Source organism: Leopardus geoffroyi, chromosome D4, assembly GCF_018350155.1.
Source record: "Leopardus geoffroyi isolate Oge1 chromosome D4, O.geoffroyi_Oge1_pat1.0, whole genome shotgun sequence".
In the NCBI taxonomy this organism is placed as follows: Eukaryota; Metazoa; Chordata; class Mammalia; order Carnivora; family Felidae; genus Leopardus; species Leopardus geoffroyi.
Genome location: NC_059342.1, coordinates 18,882,977 through 18,898,388, shown reverse-complemented (window position 1 = coordinate 18,898,388; position 15,412 = coordinate 18,882,977). Strand labels below are relative to the sequence as shown.

General features: G+C 36.1%; 1 protein-coding gene across 4 annotated transcripts in view; it reads right to left on the bottom strand.

Annotated features, from left to right (window-relative positions):
- Positions 1-15,412, bottom strand: part of VPS13A (vacuolar protein sorting 13 homolog A) — a 256,431-nt gene that overhangs the window by 222,672 nt on the left and 18,347 nt on the right. For all 4 annotated transcript variants that reach the window (XR_006710274.1, XM_045469045.1, XM_045469046.1 and 1 more), the window contains exons 5-7: positions 15,166-15,267; positions 2,715-2,824; positions 1,979-2,038 (exon numbers count right to left, since the gene is read on the bottom strand). Coding sequence is in view for 3 of the 4 variants with exons in the window: in XM_045469045.1 (XP_045325001.1) it covers positions 1,979-2,038; positions 2,715-2,824; positions 15,166-15,267 (272 nt within the window). In the remaining variant the exon portion in view is untranslated. The remainder of the gene's footprint in view (positions 1-1,978; positions 2,039-2,714; positions 2,825-15,165; positions 15,268-15,412) is intronic.

The following is a 15,412-nucleotide window of genomic DNA, read 5'->3' as shown; positions in this document are numbered from 1 at the left end:
CAGGCAATTACAAACAGGTAAGTGCCATCACAGAGGTTAAATACACAGTTCTCAGAATAATGTAGGAGCCTCAAACTCAGTGGGTAATGGAGAAAGTGATGACTAATACATGATATATGGATAGAAATTACTGATTTTAAGGGGCGCCTGGGTGGCTCAGTCAGTTGAGCACCCGACTTCAGCTCAGGTCATGATCTCACAGTTCGTGGGTTTGAGTCCTATGTCAGGCTCTGTGCTGACAGCTCAGAGGGATTGGGATTCTGTGTCTCCAAGTCTCTCTGCGCCCCTCCCCGCCCCCCACTCCTACTCCCACTCTCTTTCAAAAATAAATAAACATTAAAAAAAATTTGGAAATTATTGATTTTAAGGTTAGTAGGCAATATGATTCAGAGTAGGAAAACATGCAAATATACAACATGTTCAGGGAATTGAAGAAGCCCAGTATTGCCAGAGAACATAAAGCAAACAAAAGAGATGAAACCAGATGTTACCAGGGGTCAGATTAAAATAGATTAAAACTTTATTCTAATAGCAATGAGAAGCCACTGAGGGCAATCAAGTGTTTAGATGCTTATTCTACAAAGATGGTTTTCATTTTCTGGTAGAGAACTGAACAGATGACAACAGTGACTTTCAAACTTTAGTGTGTATCAAAATCACCTGGAGGGCTTTCTAAACCCTAGATTGCTGGGCCCCCAGCTGAGTTTCTAACTGAACAGGTCTGCACTAGGGGACCAGTTTCTTTTTTTTTTTTTTTAATTTTTTTTTTTTTTTCAACGTTTATTTATTTTTGGGACAGAGAGAGACAGAGCATGAATGGGGGAGGGGCAGAGAGAGAGGGAGACACAGAATCGGAAACAGGCTCCAGGCTCTGAGCCATCAGCCCAGAGCCCGACGCGGGGCTCGAACTCACGGACCGCGAGATCATGACCTGGCTGAAGTCGGACGCTTAACCGACTGCGCCACCCAGGCGCCCCAAGGGGACCAGTTTCTAAGGTCTCCCAAAGGGGATGGTCAAAACCGCTCTGTCACAGTTACCCATGACCCACATGTTGCCATACCCAATGTAATTCTCATCCTTATTTTTCAAACTAACAGCAGCATTTGACAGTTTATCCCACCCAACTTTAGTGAATAACTTTTAATTCGGCTTTTCTTTTTTTGCTTGTAGTAGGTCCATGTTTTAAGAAGAAATTGTACACAAAAACTCAATGGATATAAATAAATAAAGCATGTAATGAAATACTACAGAGCAATTAAACTGAATTGAATTACATGTAGCAACACAAGTAAATATTAACACTGTGAAGAGAAAATGAAAATTTATAGAAAAATCATGTAAAGTATGTATGTAAACTTTTAAAAACCTACCGGTATTATACATTTCTAATTGACATATTATACCAAAGTTTAAAAATTTAGGATGTTTATCTCTGGGAGAAGGGTAAGAGTAGGAAACAAAAGGGTTTTAAACTTTATTCCTAACAGTTTATTCTTTAAAAGTATTCAAAATATAAACCAAATGACAGATTCCTCAACTGTCCACAACATTGATGCAACAATGTTTCATAATCCTCTATTTGCTCCCATACTTTAAAAATTCCTCAATTTGAAAAATCAGGAACCAAGTTTGCCACCATATTAATAATGGTGGTAAGAAAATGAGTGATTTCTTTATGTTTTTCATGATTTATCAGTTTCTGAAATAAACATTACTTTTATTTTGTATTTAAGAAATGGATTTTTTAAGGAAAAAATAACAAATATATTCTGCAAATAATAGGCCTTCATATTTTAAACTAAATTTGATTATCAAACATTTTTTGAAATGCTCAACTACCTACCCCGAATTCCAATCTACCTTATGCACTTTCTGTACCAATTCTACATAGACACCTATTTTTGATGCTAGCATACAAGAACGGTAATAGCTTGATGAACTGCACAATATGGTTAAACCGCTTTTTAAACAAAGTACCTGCATGCTGAGATTTTGAAGGGAAATACCAAATGACAATGGATTGTCTCGATTTGTGATCTAAAGAGAAAAGAGCAAATTTTACTCAGATTTTTAGTGGTTAAACAAAATTACAGAAAAAGTTCGTTTTCTGGAAAACATTCTTTTTCAAATACTCAAAAACATTTTACTACTTTTTAGAACAACCTTTATTCCTGTGTTTTTCCCAATATTAATTAAAATTTTAAGTATCAATGTATTAGTGTTGCACAATAATAAATCTTTGTATTTTTCAATGTATAAAAAACCAGTTTATCAAAAAACTGACCTCACAATAGTACTGTGAGAAGCCAATAATTATGCATTTTAGAGACACAGGATCTATTTGAGATAAACAATCTAAATCTACCTCTACTGATTCCTAGACCAGTATAACTTCCAAGAGGCAAATATAAAGTATTCTAAAAATACGTGACTGGCCAACTACATAATGCCCAACTACCCAAGGTGACTGCAATAGAGGAAGGCATTTTCCTTCATTATCTGATTTTTGAACATTTTAGCAAAGTGTAATCAAGGCATTAAACACTGCAAATTGAAACTATGATTACAAAACAGAAAGATCAGGTCACCTTCAGATCTGTGTCCCTCCACTTCCCGGCATCCAATAGGCTGGCCACAACAGAGCAGGTGTCAACAAACCATAAAGTATATATATGGAAATATAAAAATAAGTTTCACCTATTAAAATACTTACATCATCTTCATAACGAATATGGATGTTGGAAATTTTCACTTGAAGATTTTTTATGATCTGAGTAATTAATTTTTCTGTGAAAGTGTCCGGTTTCTCCACCTGATGTTTTTCTACAATAGCAAATACTTTTTTTTTTAACTCGAATGAAAAATATACTCTATAAATATCCATCCACATATGGAGGTAACATAAACATCACCGTGTTAAAGAAAAAAATCTGTCTTTATAAACAGAACACTAAGAGCATCCTTTCCCAAAGTCTTCCACACCAAAGACTCAAAGGCAACCAAATACAAATAGTTTCAAAATCTACTTTTTCAATGAAACTAAAGCCAACTATTTAGAACTTCCTGCCATTAAAGTTTACAACTATACCTGGGTACATAAAGACCTGGAAAACAATGAAGATTATTTGGTAAGAATTCTAATAGGCTTAAATTAGAAAAGCCAGAAACAGTAACAAGGAATTGCCCTTAAAATTAGTGATACTATTACAAATTGTCTGTGGTTTGATGTATGAAATACTTGAATATGCTTCTTTTCCTGATGAATCCAGAACAGGAAGATAGGCAATCCTTTCTTCTTTCAAGGAAGAATTAAGGAAATTCATCATTTGTTTCATTTTCTAAAAAAAGATATTAACTATCTCCAGTTTCAAAACTTTCCAGGGGAATAGAAAAAACAAAGTACTGAAACTCCTAATTTCTTCCATTTTTAATTTATTTATTTTGAGAGAGAGATGGTGCAAGTAGGGGAAGGGCAGAGAGAGAGAGAGAGAAGAGGAGAGGAGAGGAGAGGAGAGGAGAGGAGAGGAGAAGAGAGGAGAAGAGAGGAGAAGAGAAAAGAGAAGAGAAGAGAATCCCAACCCAAGCAGGCTCTGTGATACCAGCTGCAGAGCCTGAGATAGGGCTTGAACTCATGAACCGTGAGATCATGACCTGAGCCAGAATCAAGAGTCGGTCACTTTAACGACTGAGTCACCCACCCAGCACACCGCTAAGTTCTTTAATATGCATTTGATAACCACGGGTTACTATCCCTTTTTTCTCCATTTGAAAATATCAATGAAAACTATCTCATTTTCTATCTGTAGTCCTGTCTCACTGTACATACAGAGTATGTTTTTTCCTCTCATGACCCACTACTAATTCAATTGGCCAAGGAGGACAGGCTGATGAAGATATATTTACATCAAATCCAAGTGTCAGTGAATAGCGGGTAAGTAAATATATTAAATATAAAAAGACTTTAGAATAAGTAAACAAAATAAAAGCTCTTTGAAGACAGAGCATTTTAATCTTTGAATACGACACCACATCCTAATAAAATCCTTTACTCTATAAACCTATTCAGTCATTCAATTAAATGCTTAAATCTTTCTTTCCCTACCCAGTATTTCCTTCTGAATCCCTTAACCAGCACAGATTCCGTAATGTCTTATTTCACCAACATTTTCAACCCTTTTATTCCTTTTTGCTCATTTTCCTCTGTCAATAAAGCTCCCACCCTGAATAAAACCAACTTTCTACTTTTTATATCAACATGCTTAACCTTGCCAGTTGAGCACCAGAGAAAAATCACAACAGGACTGAAATTACTATAAATTAAGTATCACCAACTTCATCCCAACAGCCACTTACTACATTTCTCCACTCAACTTGTTCACATGCTCTGGAACAACTAAGTCAAATTCTTTCTGTTTCTCCTCAAAGGTCTAACAATCCTTCCATTGCTCTCTTTACTGTTAGATGACCTGGTCTCCAACTTTGGAAGAAACAGAAGTTCCTTTTCCGTAATCATCACTCAATGACCCATGACATGCAGGATGTAAATAAAATGATTATTTCTTTAATTTACCTAATACCTCATTAGGATCTGATAAATTCTTTGCTTCCTAAAACACACTTTTCCCATGAAATCATAATCTCCAAATTTCTTTCTACTTATCTGATGACTCTTTTTTTTGTTATTTTTTTGGTGTTTATTTTTTTGAGAGAGAAAGAGAGAGAGAGGGAGACAGAGGATCCAAAGAAGGCTCTACACTCACAGCAGAGAGCCCAATGTGGGGCTCGAACTCATGAATCGTTAGATCATGACCTATGCCAAGTCAGACGCTCCACCGACTGAGCGACCCAGGTGCCCCTCATCACTCTTTCTTGATTTTTTTTTTTTCTGTGTTCCTCTTTTACACCATCATTAAAGGTTACATTTCCTTAAGGCTCAGTCCTAGGACGACTTCTCCTCTCCTCTACTACTGCTTCAGGGAATCTCATCCACACCATACACCTCAACTATCATTTCAATGCTGGTAACTCACAATTATATGTTAGATAGAGTAAAAGTGAGATATATTCAGAGAAACTGATACACTCAATAAACTATAAATAGGTCAGTATGTTTAGAACAAAAGAATAGAAGAGAAAGGGATGGGGTCAGTAATAAGGCTGAAGAGGTAAATAGGATTCAAATCATATGAACTTTTACATATCACGCTGAAGAGTTTAAACTTCTATCTGATAACAATAAGCTATCACTAATGAATTTTAAGCATAAACGTTTCTAATTTTAGACCAATGTAAAAATAAGGACTTCTGATTAAACATGGTGGACTGTTATCTATTTTTCTACTTCTCAGTAAGACCTCATTAATGCAAAAGTAAAGGGGGAAAATGGATAAACCCCCAAGGTCAAGAAAGAGTACAGGAAAAAAACAGCTAAGATATACCTTCAGTAGTCTGGAAGCTAGAATGCAGATGGCCTTAACCTACTTAGCAGAGATGAAGAAATTCTTCTAAATACCTATAATAAATGGAGAGGCCAATAATAAAGATGAGTCAAAAGCCAGAATCCTGGGAAGATTCAGGAACTGGAGTCCTCAGAGAACATAAATGGCAGGGAGAGAATGATAATACAAGGATTGGCTTAAGTCTGGTGTAATTAGTAGTTAGACTTCCAGGTATCCTCCCTCCCTTAGTCCACACAGCCATACAACTATCCTTTTCCCATCCTAGTGAGAAGCAAGAATTTCTTCTGAAGAAAATACACACAACAGACTGCAGACTCTAAAACCATGTACTTACAGATACAGGGAGATCCATCACATTGAAACCAGACACGTTAAGAAAAACTTCTATATAATAATCACCCTACATCCACCTACTATTGCCAAGGAAATAATAAAGTTGCACCAAAAAACATATGTAATCAGAGCATATATACTATTTGGCTCAGTAGTAAACATTTATATATAGCCATAATAACATAAACAATGAATACTGATTTAACCCAACATGCAATTATACTAGAAAGACAGAAAAATGGGTCAACCTTACAGTCCATAAAAGGAAGCCTCTCTATACAAATGATGTATAAGCATAATGAATCAAGTAATAGGGATGTGATCATCTTACATAGTAGCATGGAAGTAACCACAAAAACACTTTAAAAGTAGGGGCTCCTGAGTGGCTCAGTCAGTTGAGCATCTGACTTCAGCTCAAGTAAGATCTCACAGTTGGTGAGTTCGAGCCCCACGTCAGGAGCGCTGCTGTCAGTGCAGAGCCCACGTGGGGTCCTCTGTCCCCCTCTCTGCCCCTCCTCCACTCACACTCTCAAAAGTAAATAAAAACATCAAACAAAACCCAAAAAACTTAAAAGGACATCTATATGGAGCAGGCTTAGGGGCTGAGCCAGGAGACAGAATTTCTAAATTGTGGTACTAATATTACTAACTTTTAAATCTATGTATATGCATTATTTTGAGAAGATGAAAATAATTTTTAAAAGGCAAAAGCCTAGGAGACTTAGTAAAGAAAGGATTGGAGAAGAGGAAAATGGCAGAGTAGAAAACACCAAGAATCTGTCTTCCTAGCTAGATAACTCAAAAGGCAAAATGTGCCTAATGTAAAGATTCTGGAACTCCAGAATCTACTGAAGGCTTGCAACTTGCAGAGAAGGCTTGAATGTAAACTGCACTTCATTCACATCCACTTTAGCTCTTTACCATAGCAGCAGCTCACCTGGGCCCCTATTCTCAGGCCTACTGCAGCCAGCCGTGCACACATTCCTGAAGCACCTTGCAACTCAACTTGCAGGAACCAAGGTGGGAAGAAAGGACCCATCCTCCAAATATTTGGAGATTTGTGCTCTAATGGCTGGTTGCTGCTCCTGATCACAGAGAAGGGTGGTTGTGGTCACTGCACCTTTTTCAACTGTTGCAAGCCCCTCCCTCTCCAGCCACAGTGACATCCAGGGCTTTTAAAGGACTCGCAACCTTTTTTGTTTTTGTCCCCCTTCATTGTTTCTTCTCCCCATTTGTGAGCAAAACATTACAGACTAGGACATTCAAAACCAACTCCATATGCAGGGAAAATAAGAATGTGACCATACACGTTCAGGGAAAGGCATAGGCTTGGGCTCAGCAAAGTCCTGAGAACACCTTACATTTATACCTGAGACTGATCCTTGGACTAGGGATAGCCTACAATAATGAAAAAGAAAAAAAAGCTTTAAAAAAAAAAAAAAAAGAAAACAATGGGAATGGGGATGAATCTCATTTCCACAGATATCACATTATTATATCCAAATATCTAGATTTTAAAAAGAATCACCAACGATACAAAGAAGCAGGAAGATATGGCCCGTTTAACAGACAAAAAAATAAGTTAACAAAAACTATTCCTGAAAAAGATACGATGACAGATCTACTACTTTTTTTTTTTTTTTTTTTTTTAGTTTACTTATTTTGAGAGAGAGTGCAAGTGGGGAGGGGCAGAGAAAAGAAGGATAGAGAATCCCAAGCAGGCTCTGCACCATCAGTGTGGAGCTGGACATGGGCACTGAACTCACAAACCATAAGACCATGACCTGAGCCAAAGTCCAGAAGCAACTGAGCCACTCAGGTGCCCCACTAGACAGACTTTAAAACAACTGTCACATAGATGCTCAAAGATCTAAAGGAAGATGTGGAGAACATCAAGAAAATAATGAATGAAAAAATAGAAATATCTATAAAGAAAAAAACTAAAAAAAAAAAAATTCAGAAGCAGAAAAGTACCATAACTAAAAGGAAAAATTCATCAGAGAGATTCAAAGGGAGACTGCAATAGACAAACTTGAAGACAGAACAACAACAACAAATTATTAAATTTGAGGAACGGAAAGAAATAAATTGAAGTGAACAGAGCCTAACAGACACCCAGGGGACACCAAGTGGACCAACACACGCACTGTGGGAGTCCCAGACGGAAAAAAGACAGAGAAAGGATCAGAGAGAATATCTGAAGACATACTGGCTGAGGGACTCCCGTGTGGCTTAGTCAGTAGAGTGTGCAACTCTTTATCTAGGGTTGTAAATTCGAGCCCCACACTGGGTGTTTAGATGACTAAAGAATGAAAAATCTCAAAAAAATAAAAACTAAAAAATGAGAAATACTAGCTGCAAACTGGCCACATTTAAAGAAAGACATGATTATATTCACCCAGGGAACTCAAAGAACTCCAAGGAAGAACTCAAAGAGACCCAAGGATACAAATTATAAGCAAACGTTCAAAGACCAAAGATAAAAAGAGAATCTTGAAAACATCAAGAGAGAAGCTGCTCATCACATGGAAGGGATCATTAATAATTTTATCAATAGATTTTTCATCAGAAAAAAGGCAGAAAGGCAATGGACCAAATTGCTGAAAGTGCTAAGAAAAAAAAAAATCTTTCAACCAAGAATTCTATATCCAGCAAAAATGCCCTTTAAGAGTGAGGGAGAAATAAAGACATTCCAAGATAAATAAAAGCTGAGTAAGACTGTCACCAGACCTTCCCTATACAATAACCAGAGATACTGCATGAAACAACAATGATCCCAACAAAAGATAACACATCTGCGATTATCAATTATCGTTACCATAACAGTGGTTTGTAACTCCACTTTTTGCATTCTACATGATTTGAGAGACCAATGTACTTATAAAAAAAACTTCTTAGTCTAAATGCTAGTATTATGGTAACTTTGCTTTGTAACTCAGCCTGTTGTTTTCTAATTATTAAAGACACTAATCTATTCAAAATAGTTTGTTTTCGGCAACAATATATAAAGATGCAATTCTGTGACAACAGCAATTTAAAAAAGTGAGGAGGTGGGGCGCCTGGGTGGCTCAGTCGGTTGAGCGTCCGACTTCAGCTCAGGTCAAGATCTCACGGTTCATGAATTCGAGCCCTGCATCAGGCTCTGGGCTGATGGCTCAGAGTCTGGAGCCTGCTTCCGATTCTGGGTCTCCCTCTCTCTCTGCCCCTCCCCCATTCATGCTCTGTCTCTCTCTGTCTCAAAAATAAATAAACATTAAAAAAAAAAATTAAAAAAAAAAGTGAGGAGGGAGATGTGAAAGAGTAGAGTTTCTGTATGTTACTGAGGTTAAACTAGTATAACTTAAAGTGTTCTAACTTAAGGATGTCAAAAATTTAATTCTCAGGGTATCCACAGAGAAAATACCTATAGAATATGCACGAGATGAATGAAATAAGAATTTAAATTTTTTTTTTTTTTAACATTTATTTTTGAGACAGAGAGAGACAGAGCACGAACGGGGGAGGGTCAGAGAGAGGGAGACACAGAATCCAAAACAGGCTCCAGGCTCTGAGCTGTCAGCACAGAGCCCAACACGGGGCTCGAACTCACGGGCTGTGAGATCATGACCTGAGCTGAAGTCGGCTGCTTAACCGACTGAGCCACCCAGGCGCCCCGAAATAAAAATTTAAACATTTCATTATACAAAGTCAACCAACTCAGAGAGTAACGCAGTAAATGAATGACAAATAAGGCACACAGAAAACAAATGGCAAAAGGACAGAAGTACGTCTGTTAAGTTATCAGTAATTATTCTAAAAGTATATGGATCTGGGGTGCCTGGGTGGCTCAGCCAGTTAAGCATCCGACTCTTGGTTTCAGTTCAAGTCCTGACCTCATGGGTTTGTGAGTTTGAGCCCCGCATCGGGCTTTGCAATGGCAGCTAAGGACATGCTTGGGATTCTTGCTCTCCCTCTCTCTCTCTCCGCCCCTCCCCTGCTCATGTACATGCTCTTTCTCTCTCAAAGATAAACCATTAAAAAATATATATATAATACACCAATATTAGTTCATATTTATATTTGTACATATACACACATATACGTACATATGTATGTATATATATGGATATGGATTAAACAGTCTACTCAAAAGACACAAACTGAATGGATTAAAACACAAGACCCACTGTTCTCTGGTCCATCTAAGACATTTTCCATGACAGAACGCATATTAGGACACAAATTAAGTCTAACTAGATTTAAAAATATAGGTATCATGCAAAGTGCCATCTTTGACCATATCAGAATAATGTTAGAAATAAAACACAGAAGTTGGGGTTCCTCAGAGAGCTCAGCAGTGGCTCTCTGCTATGAGTGCAGAGCCTGCTTCAGATCCTCTGTCTCCCTCTCTCTGCTTCTCCCTAACTCACGTGCTCTCGCTCAAAAATTAGCAAATGTTTAAAAAAATAAGAAAATGGAAGGAAAATTTAAAAACTCATGTATTTGTGGAAATTAAACAAAACGCTGTTAAACCACCAATGGATCACAGAACAAGTCATAAGGGAAATTAGAAAACACTTAGATATATGAAAACAAAAACACAGCATACCAAAATTTATGGGACACAGCAAAAAAGTATTAAAATGGAAATTTATAGCTGTAAGAAAAAAACAAAAAGACCTCAGAAGAACCTAACTTTATAACTTAAACAATATGAAAATAATGGACAAACTATATCCACAGCTAACAGAAGGAAAGAAAAAATAAAGATTCAAGTAGAGATAAACTGAAGAACAGAAGACCAACTTGAAAAAAAAAATCAAATGAAACCAAAAGTTGGGTTTTTTGAAAAGGTCAACAAAATTGAAAAATAGCTAAATGGACCAAGATAAAAAGAGTAAGGCTCAAATTACCAAAATTACAAATGAGAGTAGGTGTATTACTACAGATTTTACAGAAACAAGGATTATACACATTATGTGAATAACTGTATACTAACGAACTGGATTAACCAAATGAAATAGACAAATTCCTAGAACCACAATACGTACCAAGACAAAATTACAGAGATAGAAAATTTGGATATATGTATTATATATACCCATATATATGAAATACATATATATAATATATATGTATATATAAAACATATATATACACACACATAGAAAACTAGTAAAAAGATTGAATCAGTGATCAAAACTCCCCTAACAAAAGCCGTGGAACTGATTGCTTCTTTGGTGAATTCTACCAAACACTTAAAACATCAATCCTCTTCAAACGTTTCAAAAACAAATTAAAGGGAATACTTCCAAACTCAATGCATGAGGTACTAATCTGCTACCAAAACCATACAACGATACTACAAGAAAACTACAGATCAATATTCCTAATAAATACTGATGCAAATAATGAAATGCCAACAAACAAAATTCAACAGCACATTAAAAAAAATTCAAGGGGCGCCTGGGTGGCTCAGTCGGTTAAGCTTCCATCTTCGGCTAGGGCTTGATCTCACGGTCTGTGAGTTCAAGCCCCACGTGGGGCTCTGTGCTGACAGCTCAGTGCCTGGAACCTGCTTCAGATTCTGTGTCTCCCTCTCCCACTCACTCTCTCTCTCTCCAAGAAAAAAAAAAAAAATGAGTAAACATTTAAAAAAAAAGTGTTATAAAAAATTATATAGCATGACTCAATAGAATTTATTGCTGGAATGGAAAGATGGGTAGATATAGAAGTCAACTTACCAAATAAATTTGCTAAAAATTACCAAATAAATCAAACATTTACCAAATAAAAAAATATATATGATCATCTCAATTGATGAAGAAAAACCATTTAACAAAACTCAAAATCCTTTTTTAATAACAACAATCAAAAAACTAGGACTAGAAGGAAACTACCTAACATAATAAAATTCATATACAAAAAGCCCACACAGCAAACACCATACTTAATGGAAAGACTGAAAGCTTTTCCTTGACAATCAGAAAGACAGCAAAAATGTCCAGTTTTGTCACTTTTATTCAACATACTACTAGAAGGTCTAGCCAGAGTAATCAGGCAAGAAACAAAAGTCATCCAAATCAAAAAATGAAGTAAAATCTCTGTTCACAGATAATATGATCTTATATGAAGAAAACTCTAAATACCTCACAAAACAACTATTGAAACTAATTAACTCAGCAAAGTAGCAGGGTACAAAGTCAACACACACACACAAAAAAAATCAATTGCATATCTCTAATCCCTAACAATGAAGAATCTGAGCAGGAAATTACAGAAACAATTCCTTTTACAATAGCATCAGAAAGAATAACTTAGGGATTAACATAACCAAGGAGGTGAAAGACTTGTACACTTTTAAAAAGATATTTTAAAAGACATAAATGGAAACATACCCAAGTTCATGGATTGGGAACCACTGTTAGCATGTCAATGCTGCCCAAAGCAATCTACAGATTCAAAGCAATCCCAATTATACTTTTCGCAGAAACAGAAAAATGCATCCTTAAATTCATAAGGAAACTCAAGGGACTCCCACAGAGGAAAACCAGTCTTGAAAAGGAAGAACAAAAGGTGAAAGACTTATACTTCCAGATTTCAAAATTTACAACACAACTACAGTAATCAAAACAGTGTGGTACTGCCATAAAGACAGACAGACGAATAAAACAGAATACAGCACTCAGAATAAACCCTTGCATACACAGTCAAATGATTTTTGATAAGGGACCAAGACTACTCAATCAGGAATGGACAATAGTTTTAATAAACAACGTTGGGAAACGGGATATGAAGAGAATGAACAAGAGAATGAAGTCAGACCTTGCTTATCCAAGAACATACAAAAAAAACGAATTCAAAATGGATTTAAATTTAAGACCTAAAACTATAAAACTCTTAGAGGAAAACACAGGACAAAAGCTGCATGACACTGGATTTGGTGATGATTTTGCGATGACTTCTTGCCTATCACACCAAGGCACAAGCAACAAAAGATGACAAAATGGGCTTCGTGGAAATTTAAACATTTTTTGCATTAAGACACTATCAACAGAATGGTTACATAAAGAATTGGAGAAAATTTGCAAATTGTGTATTTAGTGAAAGATTAACATGGAGAATATATAAAGAACTCGTAGCACCAAACAACAACCAAAGACAACCCAACTAAAAGATGGGCAGAAGACTCAAATAGACATTTCTCCAAAGAAGATATACAAATGGCCAATAAGCACATGAAAAGACACTAAAATACTAATCTTCAGGGAAATGCAAATCAAAACTACATGAGATACCACTTCATCCCCATTAGGATGCTACCATGAAGAAAAGATAAAACAAGCGTTGGCAAGGATACGAAGGAATCAAAACCTTTGGGCATTGTTGGTGAAAATGCAGAATGGTACAAGTCCCTGTTGAAAACAGTATGGTGATTCCTCAAAAAGTCAAAAATACAGTACAATTACCTATGATCCAGCAACTGCACTTGTGTGTATATACCCGAAAGAATTGAAAACAATGTCTCAAAGGAATACTTGTGCTCCCATGTTCAGAGCAGCTTTATTCACAACAGCTAAAGCACAGAAACGACCCAAGTGTCCGTAGATGGGTGAATGGGCAAGGCAAGTGTGGTATATACAAAAAATGGAATACTATTTAGCCTTAAAAGGGAAATTGTGACACAGGCTACAACATGGACAGATCTTGAAGACATGATGCTAAGTGAAATAAGCCAGTTAGAAAAAGACACGTTGTATAATTCCACTTACATCAAGTACCCAGAGTAGCCAAAATTTCAGAGACAAGAAAGTACAGTTGTGGTCGCCAGGGGTTCTAACTGAGGGGGGTGGAATGGGTGGATTGTTGTTTAATGGCTGTAAAGTTTCAATTTTACAAGAAGAAAAGAGATATGAAATGGATGGTAATAAGAGTTGTACAACATTCTAAATGTATTTAATACCAGCGAACTATACACTTAAAAATGGTTAAGGTGGTAAACTTTGTTACATGTGTGCTATAATAAAAAAAAATGTTTGAATAAAAAAAGACTGGGGATAGAGATAAACAACTACACAGGGTATGAAAATATAATTACAAGAAGTGTCGCCAGAATTTGCATTAAATCTCCTTTAACGTTTTTACCTCTTTGTCAAAAGGTAAAATGTTTACTAGTGGGTTTTATTTTTTATCAAAAAAATTAATTAATAAATAAATAAATGCAAGGCAAGGACAGTGGTGTAAGTATACATACATTTTTAAGATGCTTAGCTATTAAACAAAAGAGGAACAGAAGACAAATGATAACCAGGTTAGGAAGATCATTTTGTGTTTGAAGATAAGACCAGGTACAATGTATTTATAGGCTAAGGAGAAGTTTTACTAGACAGAACAGAATACAAAAAATACAAAAGTCACCACCACACAAGTGGAAAGGAATTCGATTTCTGCAAGACAGCTCTTCCACTGAGAAAAGAAAGGGTTGAAATAATGAACTATTTGGTTTAGGCTGAATAGGAAAGGATATGAAGCCAGAGGGTAACCAAAAAGATTTGGGAAAACGGAATTATATCAAACAACTAAGTATCTCCAAAAGATTAAGAACTGATAAGGGGAATTTAAAAAAAAAAAAAAAAAAAAGCTAGAAAACTAGGGTGCCTGGGTGGCTTAGTCAGTTAAGCATCTGACTTCAGCTCAGGTCATGATCTTGCAGTTCATGAGTTCAAGCCCTGCATCAGGTTCTGTGCTGACAGCACACAGACTGTTTTGGGTCCTCTGTCTTTCCCCCTCTTTGATTCTCTCTCCCCCTCTCTGACTCTCTTTCTCAAAAATAAACATTTTACAAAATAAAAATTTGTGGGCACCTGGCTGGCTTAGTCAGTTAAGCACTGGACTTTGGTTGAGGTCATGATCTCACAGTTTTTGAGTTCGAGCCCCACGTTGGGCTCTGTGCTGACAGCTCAGAGCCCAGAACCTGCTCTAGATTCTGTGTTTCCCTCTTGCTCTGTCCCTTTCCCGCTCTCTCCCTCTGTCTCTCTCTCTCTCTCTCAAAAATAAGTGAACATTAAAAAAATGTTTTAATAATAATTTTAAAAATTAAAAAGCTACAAAACTAAGAAAATATACTTGATGAAATTAATTATTATAGCTAAAAACTAACCTTACCCTTATAAGCTATGTGTATTATTCGTCCAACAGTAAGTTTCTATAAGTAAAAATTTTATAATCATCATAAAAATAGACAAACCACATTAAAATTCCCCATGTAATAAGATTATCTCATATTTGTTAAATAATTTCAATGCCTCCAGAGAAAAATAATATTCCCATGTGATAAATATTTAGGTCTTCTCTCCTTTTCTTATTACCATTCCTATTTACTGTTTCCTTTACCTTGATCAGCTACTTTTTGTTTTGCTTCTTCTATTCGCTTAAGTTCATATTGCTTTGCCTCCAAGAGTTGTTTTTCTTCTTTTACAGGATCGTATTTTATTTCTACAGGAAGCACAGAAAAGAATATTTAATTATCTTAAGTTTAAGTATACTCATTCCAAAACATACCCTTGAAAAATAATCACTAATACAAAGTCTGCAAAAGTCTAGAGTAAAAACCAATTTAATTTGAATTCCCAAATGCTAA